Consider the following 21,104-nt stretch of genomic DNA (forward strand, 5'->3'; position numbering starts at 1 on the left):
AGAACTGTGCAGCACTACAAGTGAGACTCCCTAAACCTAAAAATAGGATTTTTATTTCAAATGTTTAAACAATTCACACGTGTTTCAGCACAATCATACAGGAATATTACAATGTTAGAAAAAACAATATAAGTAAGATATTGTCAAAGTGTTCAATATTGCAGCATGATGAGTGAGACCACCCAAACTTTAGCATACTATTTACATGCAAAAAACCTACTTTGTGGTCGTCCACTTATGATTAGTGATGTGCAGTGTCACCTCCCTTACAGGATAGATATAAAGATAGTTGTGCAGCACTAGAAGTGAGACTCCCTAAACCTAAAAATGTTAATATTTACACATTTTAAACAAACAACACAAATATACATGATGAAGCCCCGCCTAGGACGTAACGTGTAAGGTGGAGACGTCATCACGCCTGTCAGATACACTAGGAGAGCCGCTGCTCTACTGTTATGAAGGAGAGGAGGGTCGCCGGCTGCTCTGCATTCTTACATGGATATATTGTGATTCTATGTGAGGATATATTACATGTTATTATTAATAAACTATTAATGACCCGAGTATCCCAGCTATTGTGACACATACAAATAAAACAGATCTGGTAACAAGTCACCAAGCGGGTATTATCCTCAGACCGGGAAATCTGTCCTCCAGGGGGCAGGAGAGCGATAGTGAGGATGATGAGATGGCGGCTGGTTTTCATTTTATAGAATTATTGTAATATATCCGAAATCCACATATCAGAGGAGATCATTTCCTCTACATCACTTCCCCTTTAGGCTCCTCCCACTAGAAGAGCAACCCCTCCCCCGGACATTTATCCAGCATTCTTCTTTTTTTTTTTCAAATAACAATTTTTTATTAGGCATAAAGATATATACATACAAAAGACATTGGAGTCGCAAATAACTAAGTGCAACTGGTGGACAATCAAACTGGTAATCAGTAAACATCATAATGTAATCATCCAAGTACAGTAGGAGTGTAACAAATTCCGAATCACCTAAAGTTATCAACCAGCAGATATCATTTTTGATCTGAATATAATCTAGCAATATAGAAAGGGAAAGAAAATAGAGGAGGAAAGAAGAAAAGAGGGATAAGATGGGAGAGGGGGGAAGGGAGGGGGGGGGCTCGGCCGCCGGCCTAGGGTGGGTCCTCCCGCCTGTGCCATTCCTCCCAGACCTTATCATGTGCCTCCAATCTATTTTGTAATCTGGCTGTCATTTTCTCCATTAGCTCTATATCATTTATTCTGGTATAAAGGTCTGTTTGAGTGGGTGGAATCTGTCTTTTCCAGTACAGAGAAACCAGGCATCTCACCGCTGTAAGAACATGGCCAAGCAGTTTCCTGGAGTGTCGAGATATTTGTAATCCGGACACCCCAAAAAGAAATAATTTCGGAGCTCTAGGCACCTGCACGCCCAACAAGCGATTCAGCAATAATTGCGTCTCCGTCCAGAAAGGAACTATTTTAGGACATGACCAGTAAATGTGATATAAGGTCCCTCTGTCTTTTAGGCACCGCCAACATCTGTCCGAACTAGAAGGGTAAATGGCGTGGAGAACATCAGGCGTCATATACCAAAAAAAATAATTTTATATGCGTTCTCCTTGTACAATGTTCAGAGTGAACTCTTAGCTGCCTGAGACCAAATCATCTTCCATGTAGTTTCTGGAATCTCTTCGTCCAAAAACCTCTCCCAGCAGAGCATGTATGCGTGCTTACCCTGGTCAGTGATGTTGTAGGAATTTAGTATCCGGTAGATATCCTAAATGAGCCCACGTCTAGCCGAACCCTCCAATATCAAGCCCTCAAATGGAGTTGGAGCCGAGAATTGTAAGTTTGGGGCTAGTGATTGAGCATAGTGCCTAATCTGCAAGTATCCATAGAACACTTGCCGCGGTAAGTCAAATTTTTTTTGAAGGTCTGTGAAGGAGAGCAATCTACGTGTGCATGGATGCACCAAATGACCAAAATGGAACAGATCTCTTGTCGCCCACGGGGAAGACATCTGGTGTGTAAGACCTGCAGGCAACCTGGGGTTGTAGAGGAATGACTTGAGGAGTGAGCTCTCTGAGCATAACTTATGAAGTCGTGATAGTTTACGCCAGAGTGAACTGAGGTGGAGCATGGGGCCCAAAAGCTGAGTAGAGTCTACCTTCACCATTGCATTCCATAGCATACTATTTGGGTGGACTGGTGCCATCCATAGTTTTTCAATTTCTGTCCATCTATTGTAAGAACGCTGGGTAAACCAAGAGGCCATGGCTCGCAAGTGGGTGGCTTGGTAGTATTTAGTTAGGTCAGGGAAGGACAACCCGCCATCCGATCGCGCCGCCGTCAGGACCGATTGTGATATTCTATGCCTCTTGTAATTCCAGACAAAGCGTATCAAATCTGCCTGGAGTTTCCGCAGTTCCGCCTGTGGTATTGGGATGGGAAGTGTTTGGAAAAGATAAAGCAGCTTTGGTAGGATAGCCATTTTAACAGAGGCCATCCTCCCTAGTAGGGAGATATGATGAGCCTTCCATTTTTGTAGGAGGTCCCTTATGGTTTTAAAAAGGGGGAGGTAATTGGCTCTGTATAAGGTAGAGTAAGAAGGAGTTATCTGAACTCCCAAATATTTCAGGGATGATGTTTTCCAGTGGTAAGGGAAGCATTGTTGCAAGTGTTGGGTCTCCTGTGTTGGGATATTAATGGGTAGCGCTTCGGATTTAGCTGCATTTATCTTGTAACCCGATAAAGATCTATATAGGTCGAGTTTAGCATGCAAGTTGGGAAGTGAAACCCTAGGCTGGGTCAGGGTAAGTATGATATTTACAGCAAACAGTGCTAACTTAAATTCCCTACCTCTCAGCGGAATCCCATGTATGTTCGGATTTTTTCAAATGGACGCCGCCAGAGGCTCAACACACAACGCAAATAATAGCGGTGAAAGCGGGCACCCCTGGCGGGTTCCATTCACAATCGGGAAATCCTGCGATAGGGCAAAGGGAGTTTTAACCTGGGATGAGGGATTGACGTACAAAAGTCTAATAGCTTGCAGAAATGGACCCCGGAATCCCATGCAGTTCAACGTGGCGAACAGGAAGGACCAGCCAAGGCGGTCAAAAGCTTTTTCTGCATCCAAGCCGAGAACTAATGCCTCCAGCTTATTCCTGTTCGCCACATCTATCAGGTCAATAATTTGTCTCGTGTTATCCCCGCCTAAAGCAGGGGGACAAATCCCACCTGATCCTTGTGTATTAGAGAGGGAAGTATCAAGTTCAATCGCATTGAGAGGAGTTTAGTAAAGATTTTTAAATCAGAGTTTAGAAGTGCGATTGGCCTGTAACTGGCACATACTGAAGGATCTTTGTCAGGTTTGGGGATTAGCGTGAGGAACGACCTCTGCATGTCCGCGGGGATAGCAGTTTTCTGAAAGAAGGCGTTAAACATCCTACACATGTGGGGTAGGAGAATCGGGAGAAATGCCTTGTAGTACTCATAAGGGAGACCATCCGGTCCGGGGGATTTATGTGAGGGCAAGATTTTAATAGTGGCCGTTAGTTCTTCCTCCGTGATTGGGTGACATTAGGTCCGTCACCTGGAGTCTGGGAAGTCCACTTTCCTCCAGATAATGTCGCATACGAGCATTTAAGTCAGGAGGAAGCGGATCCTGGGGAATTTCTGGTAGAATTCCCCAAAGGCCCGAGCTATATCTTGGAGGTGTGATAAAAGTGCCCCCTTCTTATCTTTAATTTGGTAAGGGGTGGACATGTGGGAACGCTCAGACAATTTACGCGCCAGAAGGGTATGGGCTTTATTGCCCTTATCGTAATAAGTTTGTTTTAGCCGAAGAAGTGCCTTCTCCACCTGGCCCAACGCTAGGTCTCGAAGAGTGTTTCTGAGACAAACCACTTTTTTAAGGAGAGGTATGGATGGCGAGGTTTGCAATCGGAATTCTAGGGCTTTAAGATCTCTCTCAGCTTGAAGTTTAGATGCCATCGCATTTTTCTTCATAGCCGAAGAGATTGCGATGCACCGTCCCCTAAGAACTGCCTTGTGGGCCTCCCAGAGAGTAGAGAGGGAGATGTCAGGGGTATTATTTTCTAAGAAGTAGTTCTGCAAAGTTGTCTCTAGTTCTATTTTAGACGGAGTATGTTGGAGGAGAAAATTGTTTAACTGCCAATTACTGGGTTTGCGGGTAGGGGTGCCTATCTCTAGTGATATGATAACTGGGGCATGATCGGACCAGGAAATGGGTAGGATCTGAGCCATTTTGGTAGTGCATAGAGTGGCATTGTTGACGAAAAATAGTCTAATCGGGAATGCATACGATGAGGGGCAGAGAATAATGTGTATTGTCTATCTCCTGGGTGTAAAGCCCGCCATGCATCAAATAGGGCATGACGTCTGGTTAATTGACAAAATAGTTTGGAGTCACGGGCGGCTCGGGTCTGAGGGGCTGTAGGGTTGAACACGTGGCGATCTAGACCTACTGAGTGAACCAAGTTGAAATCTCCGCCAATGATCAAATAATCATTGGGTAACCTAAACAGATGTGCAAAGACCTTAGATAGGAAGTGTATCTGATGGATGTTGGGAGCATAGATATTACAGATAGTTACTGCCTGCATTTGCCACTGGCCCCTCAGGATTATGTAGTATCCCCTCGGGTCAACAAAGGACTCAGAGCATTTAAACGGGGAGCCTCTTTTAAATAGGATGGCCACACCCGCTTGTTTGCGGGAGCTAAAGGCCTGATAAACCTGAAGGTATTGTTTAGATGCAAAGGTGAAGGCGCATCCCTTGTTAAAATGTGTTTCCTGCAACAGAGCTACGTCTGCCCAAGATCGCCTGAGCTCTCTCAACGCAAGATGTCTTTTTTTGTTTGAGTTCAAACCATGGACATTAAACGACATGAGCTTAGCCATGGTCATTAGTGTATGTGTGCACACGATTACTTAACTTATCCAGCCGTGAGTCCTCTACGAAGTTCAGAAAGCGAGGAGATACGGAAATGGGGTGCAACCAGGTGACCGTCCCAAACCCACGGCGAGCCAGGAAGAGGGAGGGGGTAGGAAGGAGAGAGAGGAAGAAGAATAAGGAGAGAAAAAAGAGAAAACGAAAAGTATTGGTTATTAACATTTCAATTAGAAATAAGCATTTTGTTATGGTCCCGAGCAGTATACACCACCCAGACTCCAATAAGTTCCAGTAGGTCCCCCCGGTCAAAGCCCCCAACAAGGGCCCAGTCCGGGGGGGCATAGTGAACCACTCTGAACAAAGTCAACTGTGTTTAAGTTCTCAAAGCAAGGTAACAAGGGGGAACTTTAGTAGGGTAAACCTCTAGGGGGACTAGTGATCAGAAAAAACTACCACTGACAAGTCTCCAAAAGGGGGAGCCCAAAGTTGAAAACTAAATGATAGGCGGGGGGGCCTTGGGGGGGAATGCATATAACTGTGATGAGAGGGGCAGGAGTAGGTAGCATGGCAGTCAGCCTTTCTTAGGTTTAGGTTTAGTAGATCCTCTGGGAGAATCCCAGTCCCTAGGACGTTTAGTTGGTGGGATCTTCTGCCAAACCACAGGAGGTGGCGTTGGCGAGTCCACTAAGTCCCACTCAGGCAGACGAGGGACAGGGATCTCCAAGGTGTCACAAAAGTTATCCAAGTCTTCAGGGAAGCGCAGTACTGCTGATTTTCCCTGCCGGCGAGCAGTGAGGCTGAAGGGGAAACCCCAGTGGTATGTTATATAGTTTTCTTGAAGCGAAATGAGCAGGGGTTGGAGCAGTCTTCATTTCTGCAACGTAATCCAGGAAAGGTCTGGAAATAGCTGGACTTGCGTATTTTCGAAGAGCACTTTCTTTGTGATGCGGGCTTTGCGCATGATGTCTTCCTTTAGGGGGAAGGAATGGACCCTGCATATGAGGTCTCGGGGTCTGGAGGCAGGCCCCTTAGGGCGCAGGGCGCGGTGAGCATGGTCCATTTCTATAGGTTTATTTGGGGGGTCCCCCAGGAGGTCATTAAACAAGAGTTGCAGGGTTTCATGGAGGTCTTCGGGTCCCTCTGACTCAGGTAGGCCCCTGATTCGGATGTTATTCCTGCTCCCCCGATTGTCCAAATCTTCAATATGGAGTTGCATGTTCTGGAGCATTATGTGGTGGTCAGCCCCCTGCACTTGAGTACGATGTACCGCCAGTTTGGTCTCTTGAATTTCCTCCTCCGCCATCTCCACCCTCTCAGATAGATGTTTAGGATTGGCATGGTTCACTTGGATTTCTGCCCGACAGGCGGATTTAACTTCCTCAATGAGGGTTTTAAAGTCCTCTTTAGTAGGGATGGCTTGAAGGCAGTCTTTCCATGAGGTGGGCTGCTGGAAGCGTGGAGTGTGTCCCATGTGGTGTTGTGGGCTGCGTGGAGGGGAGGATTCCCTTTGGAGTGTAGGGGGAGTGCAGGTTTCCGTGAGTCCCAGAACTGCAGCTGGCGATCCCGCGAGTCTCCCCATGAAGGCCTCTGTATATAAGAAGGGGCCCTTCCAGGACATCCATAGGGGTCAAAGTCAGCAAGCTTGCCACCTGGGCGTACGATTTTGTCTGGCTTGTCCCCTGTTCTGTGGGCCTGGAGGCACTATGGCGGGCTTGTCTCTGCGGTTGAGGGGAGTCAGGGGGGGACCATACACTGGTTGGGGGGTGCAGCCTCCATATTGTGCCTCTGATACATGTCCATGATCCCATATTCCCTCTGGGTCTGGCAGTGGGGGGAAATCACTAGGTTGCAGTGAGGGGGTAGGAGAGACCGTTCCTCCCAGGGATAAGGATGGATCTGACACTGAGCGCAGCAGCTGCGGAAAGGCCTCTGAACACTGCATGTAGGAGGCTGCAGTGAGGCCTAGTAAAGTGTCCTGGGGTGCGCTCTGAGGCTTCCCTTGTGCTGGGAGAGGTGGAGACGGACTCACCGCTGCAGATCCCCTGCTTATCGGTCCCTCTGTCTCCCGCTCCAGATCCGCTGCATGCTGGGGTAGTGGAGGCGATGCCGAGCTCTGCAGCAGCGACGGCCTCGTGGAGGAGGTGGGGGCCATCGGCGCCATCTTGTCCCGCCCGTCCTTGGACATGGAGGGCGTTTTAAAGTACTCGTGGAGGGTTGTAGTGGAGCCGGATGGCAGCTATGATGATCCCCTGGGCTTGGAGGATCTGGTTCTCCTGCTGCCTCCCATATAATGTAGCTTAAAATCCCCCTTTCAGGCCTTAAAGCTGTGGGCTAGTGGAGAGCTGGGAGTTCAAGCGTCCATGCAGGGCAGCTTCCGGTCACGCCCCCCCTCCAGCATTCTTCTAGTGTTTTCAGAGCTTCATAAACACAATAAAGACACATCATAAATGTCATAGAAGTGTTACTGAGCATTGTTTCCTTCTACATAATCATCAGACGTGTGAGCGAGTCCTAAGGGGGTCTATTCCATCCTATTTCCTGCTTGTTAGGAATATGGATGGTCATTCCATATGTACATAGCCAGGCTCGGATTTACTCCCTTTGCCGCCCCAAGGCCGGGTCCTTCAATGCCGCCCCCCCCACACACACACACCACCATTCTCGTCCTTTATCGATGACTGCTACAATAGATCAATTAAAAACATATCTCCACACACGAGAACACTGAAAACAACTGGCTTTAATTGTACTTCAGGGTAAGCGCGCGGGGTAACAATTTTTCGCGGGCAATTTTTCAGGGCAATTGCTGGTGTTAGTGCCTCAATCATCCCCGGCACCATGGTTGGTATGGTGTCAGGATGATTGAAACACATTATTTCTATCATTACATTGTAATGTAAAATGAAATAGTTCAACTCACCATAATGCAGAATCATTGGGAGCCCTGACGTGTCACTTGCCACCATCGCTTGTCACTTGCCACTATGCCTGCCACCAGATGGAGATGTCACTTGCCACACTGCCTGGCTGCCACCAGATGGAGATGTCACTTGCCATGCTGCAACCAGATGGGGATGTCACTTGCCACGCTGCCACCAGATGGAGATGTCACCTGCCACACTGCCTGGCTGCCACCAGATGGGGATGTCACTTGCCATGCTGCCACCAGATGGGGATGTCACTTGCCACGCTGCCACCAGATGGAGATGTCACTTGCCACGCTGCCACCAGATGGAGATGTCACTTGCCACTCTGCCTGCCACCAGATGTGGATGTCACTTGCCATGCTGCCACCAGATGGAGATGTCACTTGCCACGCTGCCACCAGATGGAGATGTCACTTGCCACACTGCCACCAGATGGAGATGTCACTTGCCACGCTGCCACCAGATGGAGATGTTACTTGCCACGCTGCCTGGCTGCCACCAGATGGAGATGTCACTTGCCACGCTGCCACCAGATGGAGATGTCACTTGCCACACTGCCTGGCTGCCACCAGATGGGGATGTCACTTGCCATGCTGCCACCAGATGGGGATGTCACTTGCCATGCTGCCACCAGATGGGGATGTCACTTGCCATGCTGCCACCAGATGGGGATGTCACTTGCCACGCTGCCACCAGATGGGGATGTCACTTGCCACGCTGCCACCAGATGGAGACGTCACTTGCCACACTGCCACCAGATGTTGATGTCACTTGCCACGCTGCCACCAGATGGGGATGTTACTTGCCATGCTGCCACAAGATGGGGATGTCACTTGCCACGCTGCCACCAGATGGAGACGTCACTTGCCACGCTGCCACCAGATGTTGATGTCACTTGCCACGCTGCCACCAGATGTTGATGTCACTTGCCACGCTGCCACCAGATGGGGATGTCACTTGCCACGCTGCCACCAGATGGAGACGTCACTTGCCACGCTGCCACCAGATGTTGATGTCACTTGCCATGCTGCCACCAGATGGAGACGTCACTTGCCACGCTGCCACCAGATGTTGATGTCACTTGCCATGCTGCCACCAGATGGAGACGTCACTTGCCACGCTGCCACCAGATGTTGATGTCACTTGCCACGCTGCCACCAGATGTTGATGTCACTTGCCATGCTGCCTGTCTGCCACCAGATGAAGGAGGGCGGAACAGCGGTGCTGGCAATGAGAGATGTCATCTCTCTCCCTCCGCCGCCGCACCGCTGACATTACTTCTTAATCTTTCAAAAAATGGCGCCGGGCGGCGAAATCACGCTACTGCGCATGCGCCACCCGGCCGAGCGCATACGAGTTTTCCCGAGCCCGGCCGCTTCAGAACTGCGCATGCGCAGTAGTGGGCGGCTCGCGGCCATGTTTTCTAAGGGCACCGGTGCCCTTAATCATCTTTAACGAGCAGCCCGAAAGGGGGGGGGCGGCCGCGAAGTCGCCGCAGGAGCGGCGCCGCCCCTGCACCACTGCCGCCCCGAGGCCTGGCCTCGGTGGCCTTATGGCAAATCCGGCCCTGTACATAGCCTGGTCACTGTTCTACTATAAGGGGAACCCCAAATCCCATGGATGAGATTACAAAGAGAAAGATTCCCTCAGAGAGAGGAGAAGACATGAGAAGAGGACAGGTGATGGAAGATTCTACATGGGTGAGGATGGAGGACACACAGAGATAGAAGGAAACACTGAGAGACGGGAACAATCACAAGACGTCACATTTCCCCATCACTGCAGATCACACATTTCTCTTACCGTAATTTCTGAATTATACTCTCCGGGTTCATCAGAAAGGAAAGAGAATCACACTTCCTTTTATATCCTGAAGAGGAGGAATCTTCTTCTTCTGCTTTGTCCTCTCCCCGACAATCTTTACTTAAAATAGTACAATAGTCAAATCTAAAAGGCAATAATGAGATAATAATTAGCACCAAGAATGTATGACCTCTGACACCAAGAATAACAAATGTAACACCCAACATTTCCCTTCCACATGGCTGCCTTCCCTCTGGCTCTACAGTCTCATACTGGACCTGATGAGGACTTCTCATTGGTGGCTATGAGTGGTCTTTGAAGTCACACTCCAGACAAAACTTAAAGGAGGCCCCTGATATGTATACGGGGTCTCCGGCCATCCTACACAGGGGTCTCCATTCAGCTTCTGGAAAATCCTGGAACACCACTTTGCTTCCAGATATAAAATGCAGTCCAGACATTCCCATCTCCACCCACTTCTGCAGACAATTGGGCCCTCCAATGTTGGGATGATGATGTCACACCCCTGACATTATTTCCCTCCCCCGATCTCTGAACACAAAGCTTTCCCTCCAAATGTTCTGTGTGATAAATGGTATAATTGGGGGGCAGGGAAAGGGTTAATATGATGTAAATGATGTGATTGGTAGAAGGTGATATGTGGGAACCACCATTTAGCTCTGGTTCACACAGCACAACATGAAAGTCGCAGCGACTTCCAGCTTGACTTTGCTCTACAACTTCCCGGCGACCAGGTGTGACTTCAAAGTGACTTTACTGAGAAGCATTCCTATGTGACTTTGATGATCCGTGTTTATAGCGTGTTTTATCACATGACAAAACATGCGTCTGATAACCGTGATTGGGGCGTCATTAACAATCAGGCTGCATTTACATCTGCATGATTCTGAATGCACATCAACCGCACAGAAATTGTGTGCTTTGCGGCACTTTCAGAAATGCGCTGCGACCGTGCATCACGCTTGTACTGCAAAAATGGCAAGGCGAGCACGATGCATGTTTCCAAAATGTGTGGCAAAGCATGCGTTTTCCTGCAGGTTGCCGGGCATTCAGAAACGTTTAGACGCCAACGAATGGTATCACAAGTGCAACGTGTGTTGTAAGAGATTTTCAAAATGCACAGCAAAGCAAAGCATGCGTTTTCTTACGGGTTGGCGTGCGTTCAAAAACATGAAGATGAAGATGAATGGTAACGCAAGTGTGATGGGCATTGCCACACAAAACACGCAGCAAAGCATGCGTTTTCTTGTGGGTTGCCGGGCAGTTGTAAATACGTTTCTATTCATTCACATCTGTACATTTCCAACCGCACAGCAACCTGCAAGAAAATCCATGCTTTGCTGTGCGTTTCATAAATGTGCGACAATGTGCGTCACACTTGTGTTATTATTCATTTGCTTCTGCACACTTTGGAATGCATGGCAGACGGCAAGAATACATGCGCTTTGCTATATGTTTCAAAAACGCACAGCAAGGAGCATTGCTTTTGTGTTCCCATTCATTTACATCTGTGCATGTGTGGCTGTGTTGCTGTGCATTTTTTAGACGTATGAAAAAGCGCACATTTTCTGTGTGGGTTGCCTCGTATTTGGAAACACACAGATATGAATGTCGGCTAATTGTTAATGACACCCCAATCACAGTTATCAGACGCATGTTTTGCTGCCAAGATGCATGACGCTCCATGACTGAGAAGATTCTTGATCTACTTTGGGGTGTTTGTTGCATGTAGGGCAGAACATTCCAGTGAATGGGCTCCCTATACACAATGTGTGCTTACACATGAAAAATACACAAATAATGGAAGTGGGAATGTGCGTTTCCGCTACACTCAGGTGTGACTGGGATGTGTTGGGAGGAAGATTTTAGGCAGCAAGGATGACCAGGGAGGAGAGGTGAGGGGTAAAGAAGCCTCAGAAGTCGCAGCAAAGTCTATAAGATTCAGACAAATGTACGACTTTCTGGGGATTTTACATGGAACAAATCTGGAATAAATGGGAATCCCACCTAATATAAATATGCAGAGCTCACCAAATAAATATCGGGGGTGTAATCAGTAATATATTATACCAACAAACAAGAAATAAAAAAAGATTACTTAAAAAAAGCAATATACAACAATGTATTAGCACAATGACCCCCCCCCCCCCGAAATACTCCAACCCTCCCCAAAAAATATTCCTCTTAAAACCAGACACACTATGTATGGCAAAAATACCCCTCATGAGACGGAGGGCCAAAAAAAGTGCAAAAACCCCACAATAGACAAGCCCACCCTCCCCCAATACAAAGCACCCCCTTAATTCCTATATGATGGCTCAAAACTGGCTAAAACTGGATCCCTGCAGCTCGTTCCTATAGCGGAGCCGTGTATGTCTGTGTAGAACACATATGACACATGTCACACTATCCCGTTATGGAAAGATGTACAGAATAAGAACCACACTCTATAATATCTACAAAACTACCCGGATCATACGTCTGTCAGTCAGTGGGGCTGAGAAGACAACGGGATTGGACATATCATGATACAGTCACATATTTGTACATCCGTATTCCATGTGAGTGTAATAATGATTGTATTCAGTCCTGACTGCTTAATCCAGGTAAGTAGACATTGAGAACAAGGAGATATAACATCACTGGAGAAAAATGGCATAAAATGGTCACTGTACAGAGATCTCAACCTACATTCAGGGGAATCGATCTGTCGGTGTGTTCCCGATACATACGGCTTTTCCAGCTGGCAAATTCCTTGGCTATAAGATTCAGATTGTGCTGATGAGTATTTCTATTTTAATATATAGTATAGTGGTTCTCCAGAGTCCTTGGGAGGAGGTTGGATGATTTCTCCGGTCAGATGGACTTCTCCGGTCAGATGGACTTCTCTGGTCAGGTGGATTTCTCTGGTCAGGTGGACTTCTCTGGTCAGATGGACTTCTCCGGTCAGATGGACTTCTCCGGTCAGATGGACTTCTCCGGTCTGTACATCGGATGCTCGGGTTAGATATCCCTGAAAATGAGTGGCTGAGCCAAGTAGGGAAGGGGGGTGTCCCAGCATTTAGATGTTTACATGTTTCCTTCCTATACACCTGGAACTTCATCAGAACATGAGGGATAGTCAGCTGTCACATGTTTAACCTCTCACCGACCAGCCACCGTCATTATACTGGGCACGTTGGCACAATTCCGCAAGACGTCATAGCTGTACGTCGGCTGCTTTAAGAGGGTTAGCAGGCGCATGCACGCACCCGCTGCACTGTGGGGGTGCCGATGCTTGTGCCCGACAGTCGCAATGACCACCGTCCATGAGTGATCGCGGGCACGAGAGGCAGAACAGGGACATGTGTGTAAACATAGAAATCTCTGTTCTGCGAGGAGAGAGAGATCGTGCGTTTCTTATATCTAGGACCTATGATCTGTCATCCCCTCTAGTCAGTCCCCTCCCCCTACAGTTAGAACACAGTCAGGGAACACAGTTAACCCCTTGATCGCCCCCTAGTGTTAGCCCCTTCCCTGCCAGTGACATTTATATAGTAATCAGTGCATTTTTATAGCACCGATTGCAGAATAATAGTTAATCATCCCAAAAATGTGTCAAAAGTGTCCAATGTGTCCGCCATAATGTTGCAGTCACAATTGCCGCCATTACTAGTAAAAAAAAATAATAATAAAAATGCCATAAATCTATCCCCTATTTTGTAGATGTTATAACTTTTGCACAAACCAATGAATATATGCTTATTGCGATTTTTATTACCAAAAATGTGTAGAATACATATCGGCCTAAACTGAGAAAAAATTACCTTTTTAAAAAAAAAAAATGGGGATGTTTATTATAGCAAAAAGTAAAAAATATTGTGTTTTTTTTCAAAATTGTTGCTCTTTTTTCATTTTATAACATAAAAAAATAAAAACCACAGAGATGATCAAATACCACCAAAATAAAGCTGTATTTGTGGGGGGAGAAAGGACGTCATTCTTGTTTGGATACAGCGTCGGACGACCGCACAATTGTCAGTGATGCAGTGCTGAATCGCAAAAAACGCTCTGGTCATTGAGCAGCCAAATCTTCCTGGACTGAAGTGGTTAAATAGGGACCACTACCCACCCTTAATTATTCTAAATCAAAAACAGGTGCTGATAACCTATCAACCCCAATATAGTGGTATTACTACAAGTGCTCAACCCATATAAAATTGTACAGATGTGTTATATTATTATATACAATTTTAAATATTGGCAAAATCTCCGTATATAGGGGATGATTGTTCAGACATAGACAACTACATATATTGCCAAAAAGAGTTCATGTTCAAACATTAGGCTGAGCTCCCATGTGAAAGTGCAGAGAACTCCAAATACTATGAGATTTTACATCACTCAAAACATACATCTCCCACATCCATCCAATATACAGATGGGTTAATACAGAGGTGTAGCTTGAAGATTGTGGGCCCCGCTGCAAAAGTTGACATGAGACCCCCCACTACCGCCCCCCACTTCCACCGTGTGTGCAGATACACCCACCGCATGCCAAGATACGCTTGTACTGCAAAAATGGCGAGGCAAGCACGATGCATGTTTCCAAAACGTGTGGCAAAGCATGCGTTTTCCTGCAGGTTGCCGGGCATTCAGAAACGTTCAGACTCCAACGAATGGTATTGCAAGTGCAACGTGTGTTGTAAGAGATTTTCAAAATGCACAGCAAAGCAAAGCATGCGTTTTCTTACGGGTTGGCGTGCGTTCAAAAACATGAAGATGCAGATGAATAGTAACGCAAGTGTGATGCGCATTGCCACACAAAACACGCAGCAAAGCATGCGTTTTCTTGCAGGTTGCCGTCAGTTGTAAATACGTTACCATTCATTCACATCTGTACATTTCCAACTGCACAGCAACCTGCAAGAAAATCCATGCTTTGCTGTGCGTTTCATAAATGTGCGACAATGTGCGTCATACTTGTGTTATTATTCATTTGCTTCTGCACATGATTTCTGCCAAGATGCATGATGCTCCATGACTGAGAAGATTCTTGATCTACTTTGGGGTGTTTGTTGCATGTAGGGCAGAACATTCCAGTGAATGGACTCCCTATACACAATGTGTGCTTACACATGAAAAATACACAAATAATGGAAGTGGGAATGTGCGTTTCCGCTACGCTCAGGTGTGACTGGGATGTGTTGGGAGGAAGATTTTAGGCAGCAAGGATGACCAGGGAGGAGAGGTGAGGGGTAAAGAAGCCTCAGAAGTCGCAGCAAAGTCTTAAAGATTCAGACAAATGTACAACTTTCTGGTGATTTTACATGGAACAAATCTGGAATAAATGGGAATCCCACCTAATATAAATATGCAGAGCTCACCGAATAAATATCGGGGGTGTAATCAGTAATATACTAAACCAACAAACAAGAAATAAAAAAAGATTACTTAAAAAAAGCAATATACAACAATGTATTAGCACAATGACCCCCCCCCCCCCCCCCCCCACTAGAAATACTCCAACCCTCCCCAAAAATATTCCTCTTAAAACCAGACACACTATGTAGGGCAAAAATACCCCTCATGAGACGGAGGGCCAAAAAAAGTGCAAAAACCCCACAATAGACAAGCCCACCCTCCCCCAGTGCGAAGCACCCCCTTAATTCTGATATGGCTCAAAACCAGCTAAAACTGGATCCCTGCAGCTCGTTCCTATAGCGGAGCCGTGTATGTCTGTGTAGAACACATATGACACATGTCACACTATCCCGTCATGGAAAGATGTACAGAATAAGAACCACACTCTATAATATCTACAAAACTACCCGGGTCATGAGTCTGTCAGTCAGTGGGGCTGAGAAGACAACGGGATTGGACATATCATGATACCGTCACATATTTGTACATCCGTATTCCATGTGAGTGTAATAATGATTGTATTCAGTCCTGACTGCTTAATCCAGGTAAGTAGACATTGAGAACAAGGAGATATAACATCAGTGGAGAAAAACGGCATACAATGCACAATACTCATCCAATCTGCTCAGAGATTCATTCCTTGTACATAGGAGATTACAACAGATTCAAGTGAAGTAAAGCGCGGCAATGTGAAGGGATTCCCGCAGTGTTCAGATAATTCTATTCACTCCCAATTATAGGTAACATTTCTCAGTGTTTCTTCATGTAAAATTTACTCTCAGATCCCTCTGGTCACTGTACAGAGATCTCCACCTACATTCAGGGGAATCGATCTGTCGGTGTGTTCCCAATACATACGGCTTTTCCAGCTGACAAATTCCTTGACTGTAAGATTCAAATTGTGCTGATGAGTATTTCTATTTTAATATATAGTATAGTGGTTCTCCAGAGTCCTTGGGAGGAGGTTGGATGATTTCTCCGGTCAGATGGACTTCTCCGGTCAGATGGACTTCTCCGGATTTCTCCGGTCAGGTGGACTTCTCCGGTCAGATGGACTTCTCCGGTCAGATGGATTTCTCCGGTCAGATGGACTTCTCCGGTCAGATGGATTTCTCCGGTCAGATGGACTTCTCCGGTCAGATGGATTTCTCCGGTCAGATGGATTTCTCCAGTCAGATGGACTTCTCCGGTCAGGTGAACTTCTCCAGTCAGGTGGATTTCTCCGGTCAGATGGACTCCTCCGGTCAGATGGACTTCTCCGGTCAGATGGACTTCTCAGGTCAGATGGACTTCTCCGGTCTGTACATTGGATGCTCGGGTTAGATATCCCTGAAAATGAGTGGCTGAGCCAAGTAGGGAACGGGGGTGTCCCAGCATTTAGATGTTTACATGTTTCCTTCCTATACACCTGGAACTTCATCAGAACATGAGGGATAGTCAGCTGTCACTTGTTTAACCTCTTACCGAACCAGCCACCATCATTATACTGCAGCACGTTGGCACGATTTCGTAAGACGTCATAGCTGTACGTCGGCTGCTTTAAGAGGGTTAGCAGGCGCATGCACACACCTGCTGCACTGTGGGGGTGCCAATGCTTGTGGCCGACGGTCGCGATGAGTGATCGCGGGCACGAGAGGCAGAACAGGGACGTGTGTGTGTAAACATAGAAATCTCTGTTCTGTGAGAGAGAGATCGTGAGTTCCTAATAGCTAGGACCCATGATCTGTCATCCCCTCTAGTCAGTCCCCTCCCCCTACAGTTAGAACACAGTCAGGGAACACAGTTTTTTTTTTCTCAAACAAAAAGGTTTTTATTTCAGCAAAAATTATTACATACAGTTCCAGAACAAACCTATCACTGTACAAAGTAGCGGTTCTATCAAACAGGTAAACAGCGTTTATTGCATCATATCTCTCTCCCCCATTTCCTTCAAAATGTATTATGATACACAATCACCCCCAGTAACCTTCTTCCTGTACTCTTATACTTCCCGTGATTCTTAGTAAGTTCACCTATTGTTATTTTGTTTAAGGCAGTGTATCAGTCATAACCTCTAAAACAAGCGGTCAATCACCAGATCAACTGGCGCAAGTCCAGGAACACCTAACCACGGAGCCCAAAGTTTCTCATATTTTTGGGATGTTCCCCTGTGTTGATAGATAATTTTTTGCAAGCGTATAGTGTTCCCCATTTGTGTGATCCATTCCTGCCCTGTGGGAGGGTCTTCAGATTTCCAATGTCTAAGAATTAGCATACGTACTTGAAACAAAGCCCTGTTAATAGCTTGTTTAAGGATATCTCCTGTCAATAGGTCATCTATTATCCCCAGTAGGGATGAGCTTCGTGTTCGAGTCGAACCCATGTTCGACTCGAACATCGTCTGTTCGCCCGTTCGCCGAATTGCAAACGATATGGGCCGTTCGCGCCAAATTCGTGTGGCGCGTCACGGCCTATAATTCACTGTGGCATCGCAGTGCATTGCTGGCTGATGATTGGCCAAGCATGCACTATGACCCGCATGCTTGGCCAATCACAGCGAACAGAGAGCCGTAATTGGCCAAAGCCAAAGAGGCTTTGGCCAATTATGGCTCAGGGGATTTAGTACACGCCCCACACTATATAAGGCCGCCTGCACGGCGGCCCTGTGTAGTGTGTGTTCCAGCGTTCATTGAGAGATAGACTGAGAGACAGTGTCATTTGATTTGAGATAGATAGATTAGGCAGAACAGTCAATCAGTTAGCTGCACTTACAGTGTATTGTGTATATATATGCATCCCAGGTGTTGCATATATATATATATATATATATACACTGTATTCAGTTTAGCTAGATCCGTTCTTGTTATCTTCCTACTGACAGGCAGGCATGTCTTGTTACAGTATTTACAGCTACCTGAAGAAAATTACTGGTGTTCTTTTGATCCTATTAGTACCACAGTCAGGCAGCTAGACTATTTACAGTTAGTGCAGTGCGTCCTGCTCACAGTGTTCAGCTAAAACTACAAGTTAGTGGGGTGCGTCCTGCTCACAGTGTTCAGCTAAACCTACAAGTTAATGGGGTGCGTCCTGCTCACAGTGTTCAGCTAAACCTACAAGTTAGTGCGGTGCGTCCTGCTCACAGTGTTCAGCTAAACCTACAAGTTAGTGTGGTGTGTCCACCTCACAGTGTTCAGCTAAACCTACAAGTTAGTGGGGTGCGTCCTGCTCAGAGTGTTCAGCTAAACCTACAAGTTAGTGCGGTGCGTCCTGCTCACAGTGTTCAGCTAAACCTACAAGTTAGTGTGGTGCGTCCACCTCACAGTGTTCAGCTAAACCTACAAGTTAGTGTGGTGCGTCCTGCTCAGAGTGTTCAGCTAAACCTACAAGTTAGTGCAGTGCATCCTGCTTACAGTGTTCAGCTAGATCCGTTCCTGTTATCTCCTTACTGACAGGCAGGCTTGTCTTGTTACAGTATATACAGCTACCTGAAGAAAATTGCTGGTGTTCTTTTGATCCTATCAGTACCACAGTCAGGCAGCTAGACTATTTACAGTTAGTGCAGTGCGTCCTGCTCACAGTGTTCAGCTAAACCTACAAGTTAGTGGGGTGCGTCCTGCTCACAGTGTTCAGCTAAACCTACAAGTTAGTGCGGTGCGTCCTGCTCACAGTGTTCAGCTAAACCTACAAGTTAGTGGGGTGCGTCCTGCTCAGAGTGTTCAGCTAAACCTACAAGTTAGTGCAGTGCGTCCTGCTCACAGTGTTCAGCTAGATCCGTTCCTGTTATCTTCTTACTGACAGGCAGGCTTGTCTTGTTACAGTATATACAGCTACCTGAAGAAAATTTCTGGTGTTCTTTTGATCCTATTAGTACCACAGTCAGGCAGCTAGACTATTTACAGTTAGTGCAGTGCATCCTGCTCACAGTGTTCAGCTAAACCTACAAGTTAGTAGGGTGCGTCCTGCTCACAGTGTTTAGCTAAACCTACAAGTTAGTGGGGTGCGTCCTGCTCAGTGTTCAGCTAGATCCGTTCCTGTTATCTTCCTACTGACAGGCAGGCTTGTCTTGTTACAGTATATACAGCTACCTGAAGAAAATTACTGGTGTTTTTTTGATCCTATTAGTACCACAGTCAGGCAGCTAGACTATTTACAGTTAGTGCAGTGCGTCCTGCTCACAGTGTTCAGCTAAACTTACAAGTTAGTGGGGTGCGTCCACCTCACAGTGTTCAGCTAAACCTACAAGTTAGTGGGGTGCGTCCTGCTCAGAGTGTTCAGCTAAACCTACAAGTTAGTGGGGTGCGTCCTGCTCACAGTGTTCAGCTAGATCCGTTCCTGTTATCTTCTTACTGACAAGCAGGCTTGTCTTGTTACAGTATATACAGCTACCTGAAGAAAATTACTGGTGTTTTTTTGATCCTATTAGTACCACAGTCAGGCAGCTAGACTATTTACAGTTAGTGCAGTGCGTCCTGCTCACCGTGTTCAGCTAAACCTACAAGTTAGTGGGGTGCGTCCTGCTCACAGTGTTCAGCTAAACCTACAAGTTAGTGGGGTGCGTCCTGCTCACAGTGTTCAGCTAAACCTACAAGTTAGTGTGGTGCATCCACCTTACAGTGTTCAGCTAAACCTACAAGTTAGTGGGGTGCCTCCTGCTCACAGTGTTCAGCTAAACCTGCAAGTTAGTGGGGTGCGTCCACCTCACAGTGTTCAGCTAAAGCTACCTGTAGAAGGTTGGTAGTGTTCTCATACTACAGGCAGGCAGTTGATTTTGCTAGCTGCAGTATCAGTATATATATATATATATATATATATATATATATATATATATATATATATCCCAGCTTAGTGCAGCTACAGGCCATTAGTATGTCTGGAAGGCCAAGAAGGAGAGGTAGACAGTCACAAGCCAATAAGAGAGGGCAAGCAGGCTCTGTGTCTAGTGCTGGTCGTGGAGACGGTGCATCCTCATCAGCACGTGGCCGTGGGACACGCTTGGCCTTTTTTTCGGCAGCTGGCCGTGTTGAGCCACAACATGCGGAAGACTTGGTCGAGTGGATGACCAAGCCGTCCTCATCCTCCTCATCCTCTCTCACCCATGCCCAGGGTACTTTGTCTGGCAAAGCAGCGGCCTCTTCCCTCAGATCAATGTCATCAGTGACTCCTTCCCTAGCCCCACCATGTCCTCCTGAGGAGTCCCTCGAACTGTTTGACCACAGTGTTGGGTACATGCTCCAGGAGGATGCCCAGCATTTGGAAGGCTCTGATGATGATACTGAGCTCGATGAAGGCAGTAACATGAGCACGGACAGAGGGGGTGCCCAAGAAGGACAGCAATCTGGCAGTCATGCTCCCGCTGCTGCAGCATACTGCCAGGTTTGCTCCAGTGATGAGGAGGGAGGGGATGATGAGGTCACTGACTCAACGTGAGTGCCTGATAGGAGAGAGGAGGAGGAGGAGGAGGAGGAGGAGGTGGCACATCATAAGGGCAGCACATTGACTGCATCACACCCCAAAGCTCCACATGTGCAGGGCGCTGCAGTCTCCGCGCGTTATTCAAAAAGTTCTTTGGTGTGGGCCTTTTTTGAGACGAGTGCATCAGATCGCACCGCTGCTATTTGCAACATATGTCTCAAGCGTATCTCGCGTGGCCAAAACATCTCCCGCTTGGGTACCACATGCTTGACCAGACATATGTTGACCTGCCATGCAGTTCGTTGGCAAGCGTATCTAAAAGACCCACACCAAAGAACAAAGAGGACCTCTCCTTGCTCCTCATCAGCTGAGATTTCCAACCCCACTAGACCTTCAGTCCTCTCTGAGACCTGCACTGAGAGGAATGAAGGTGTAGAATTAGGTGTGTCACAGCCAAGTACTTGTGGGCAATCTGCTTTTGGTACACCGACGTCAGATTGTACCAGGCAAATTTCCCTGCCCCAGCTGCTGCACCGCCGAAAGAAGTTTGCTCCCAGCCATCCACATGCCCAGCGGTTGAATGCTAGCTTTGCAAAATTGCTAGCACTTCAACTGCTGCCTTTTCAGTTGGTAGACTCTGC

At 47.0% G+C, this 21,104-nt stretch overlaps 1 protein-coding gene across 1 annotated transcript in view; it reads right to left on the reverse strand.

The window, feature by feature from the left end:
• The window catches only part of LOC141134400 (ribonuclease inhibitor-like), a 117,015-nt gene extending 104,103 nt beyond the window's left edge, over positions 1 to 12,912 (reverse strand). Inside the window, exons 1-2 of the mRNA XM_073623961.1 lie at positions 12,818 to 12,912; positions 9,649 to 9,792 (exon numbers count right to left, since the gene is read on the reverse strand). Coding sequence (XP_073480062.1) covers positions 9,649 to 9,792; positions 12,818 to 12,912 — 239 coding nt within the window. The remainder of the gene's footprint in view (positions 1 to 9,648; positions 9,793 to 12,817) is intronic.
• Positions 12,913 to 21,104: the final 8,192 nt, after the last annotated feature.

This window comes from Aquarana catesbeiana, linkage group LG03 (genome assembly GCF_042186555.1).
Source record: "Aquarana catesbeiana isolate 2022-GZ linkage group LG03, ASM4218655v1, whole genome shotgun sequence".
NCBI lineage: Eukaryota > Metazoa > Chordata > Amphibia > Anura > Ranidae > Aquarana > Aquarana catesbeiana.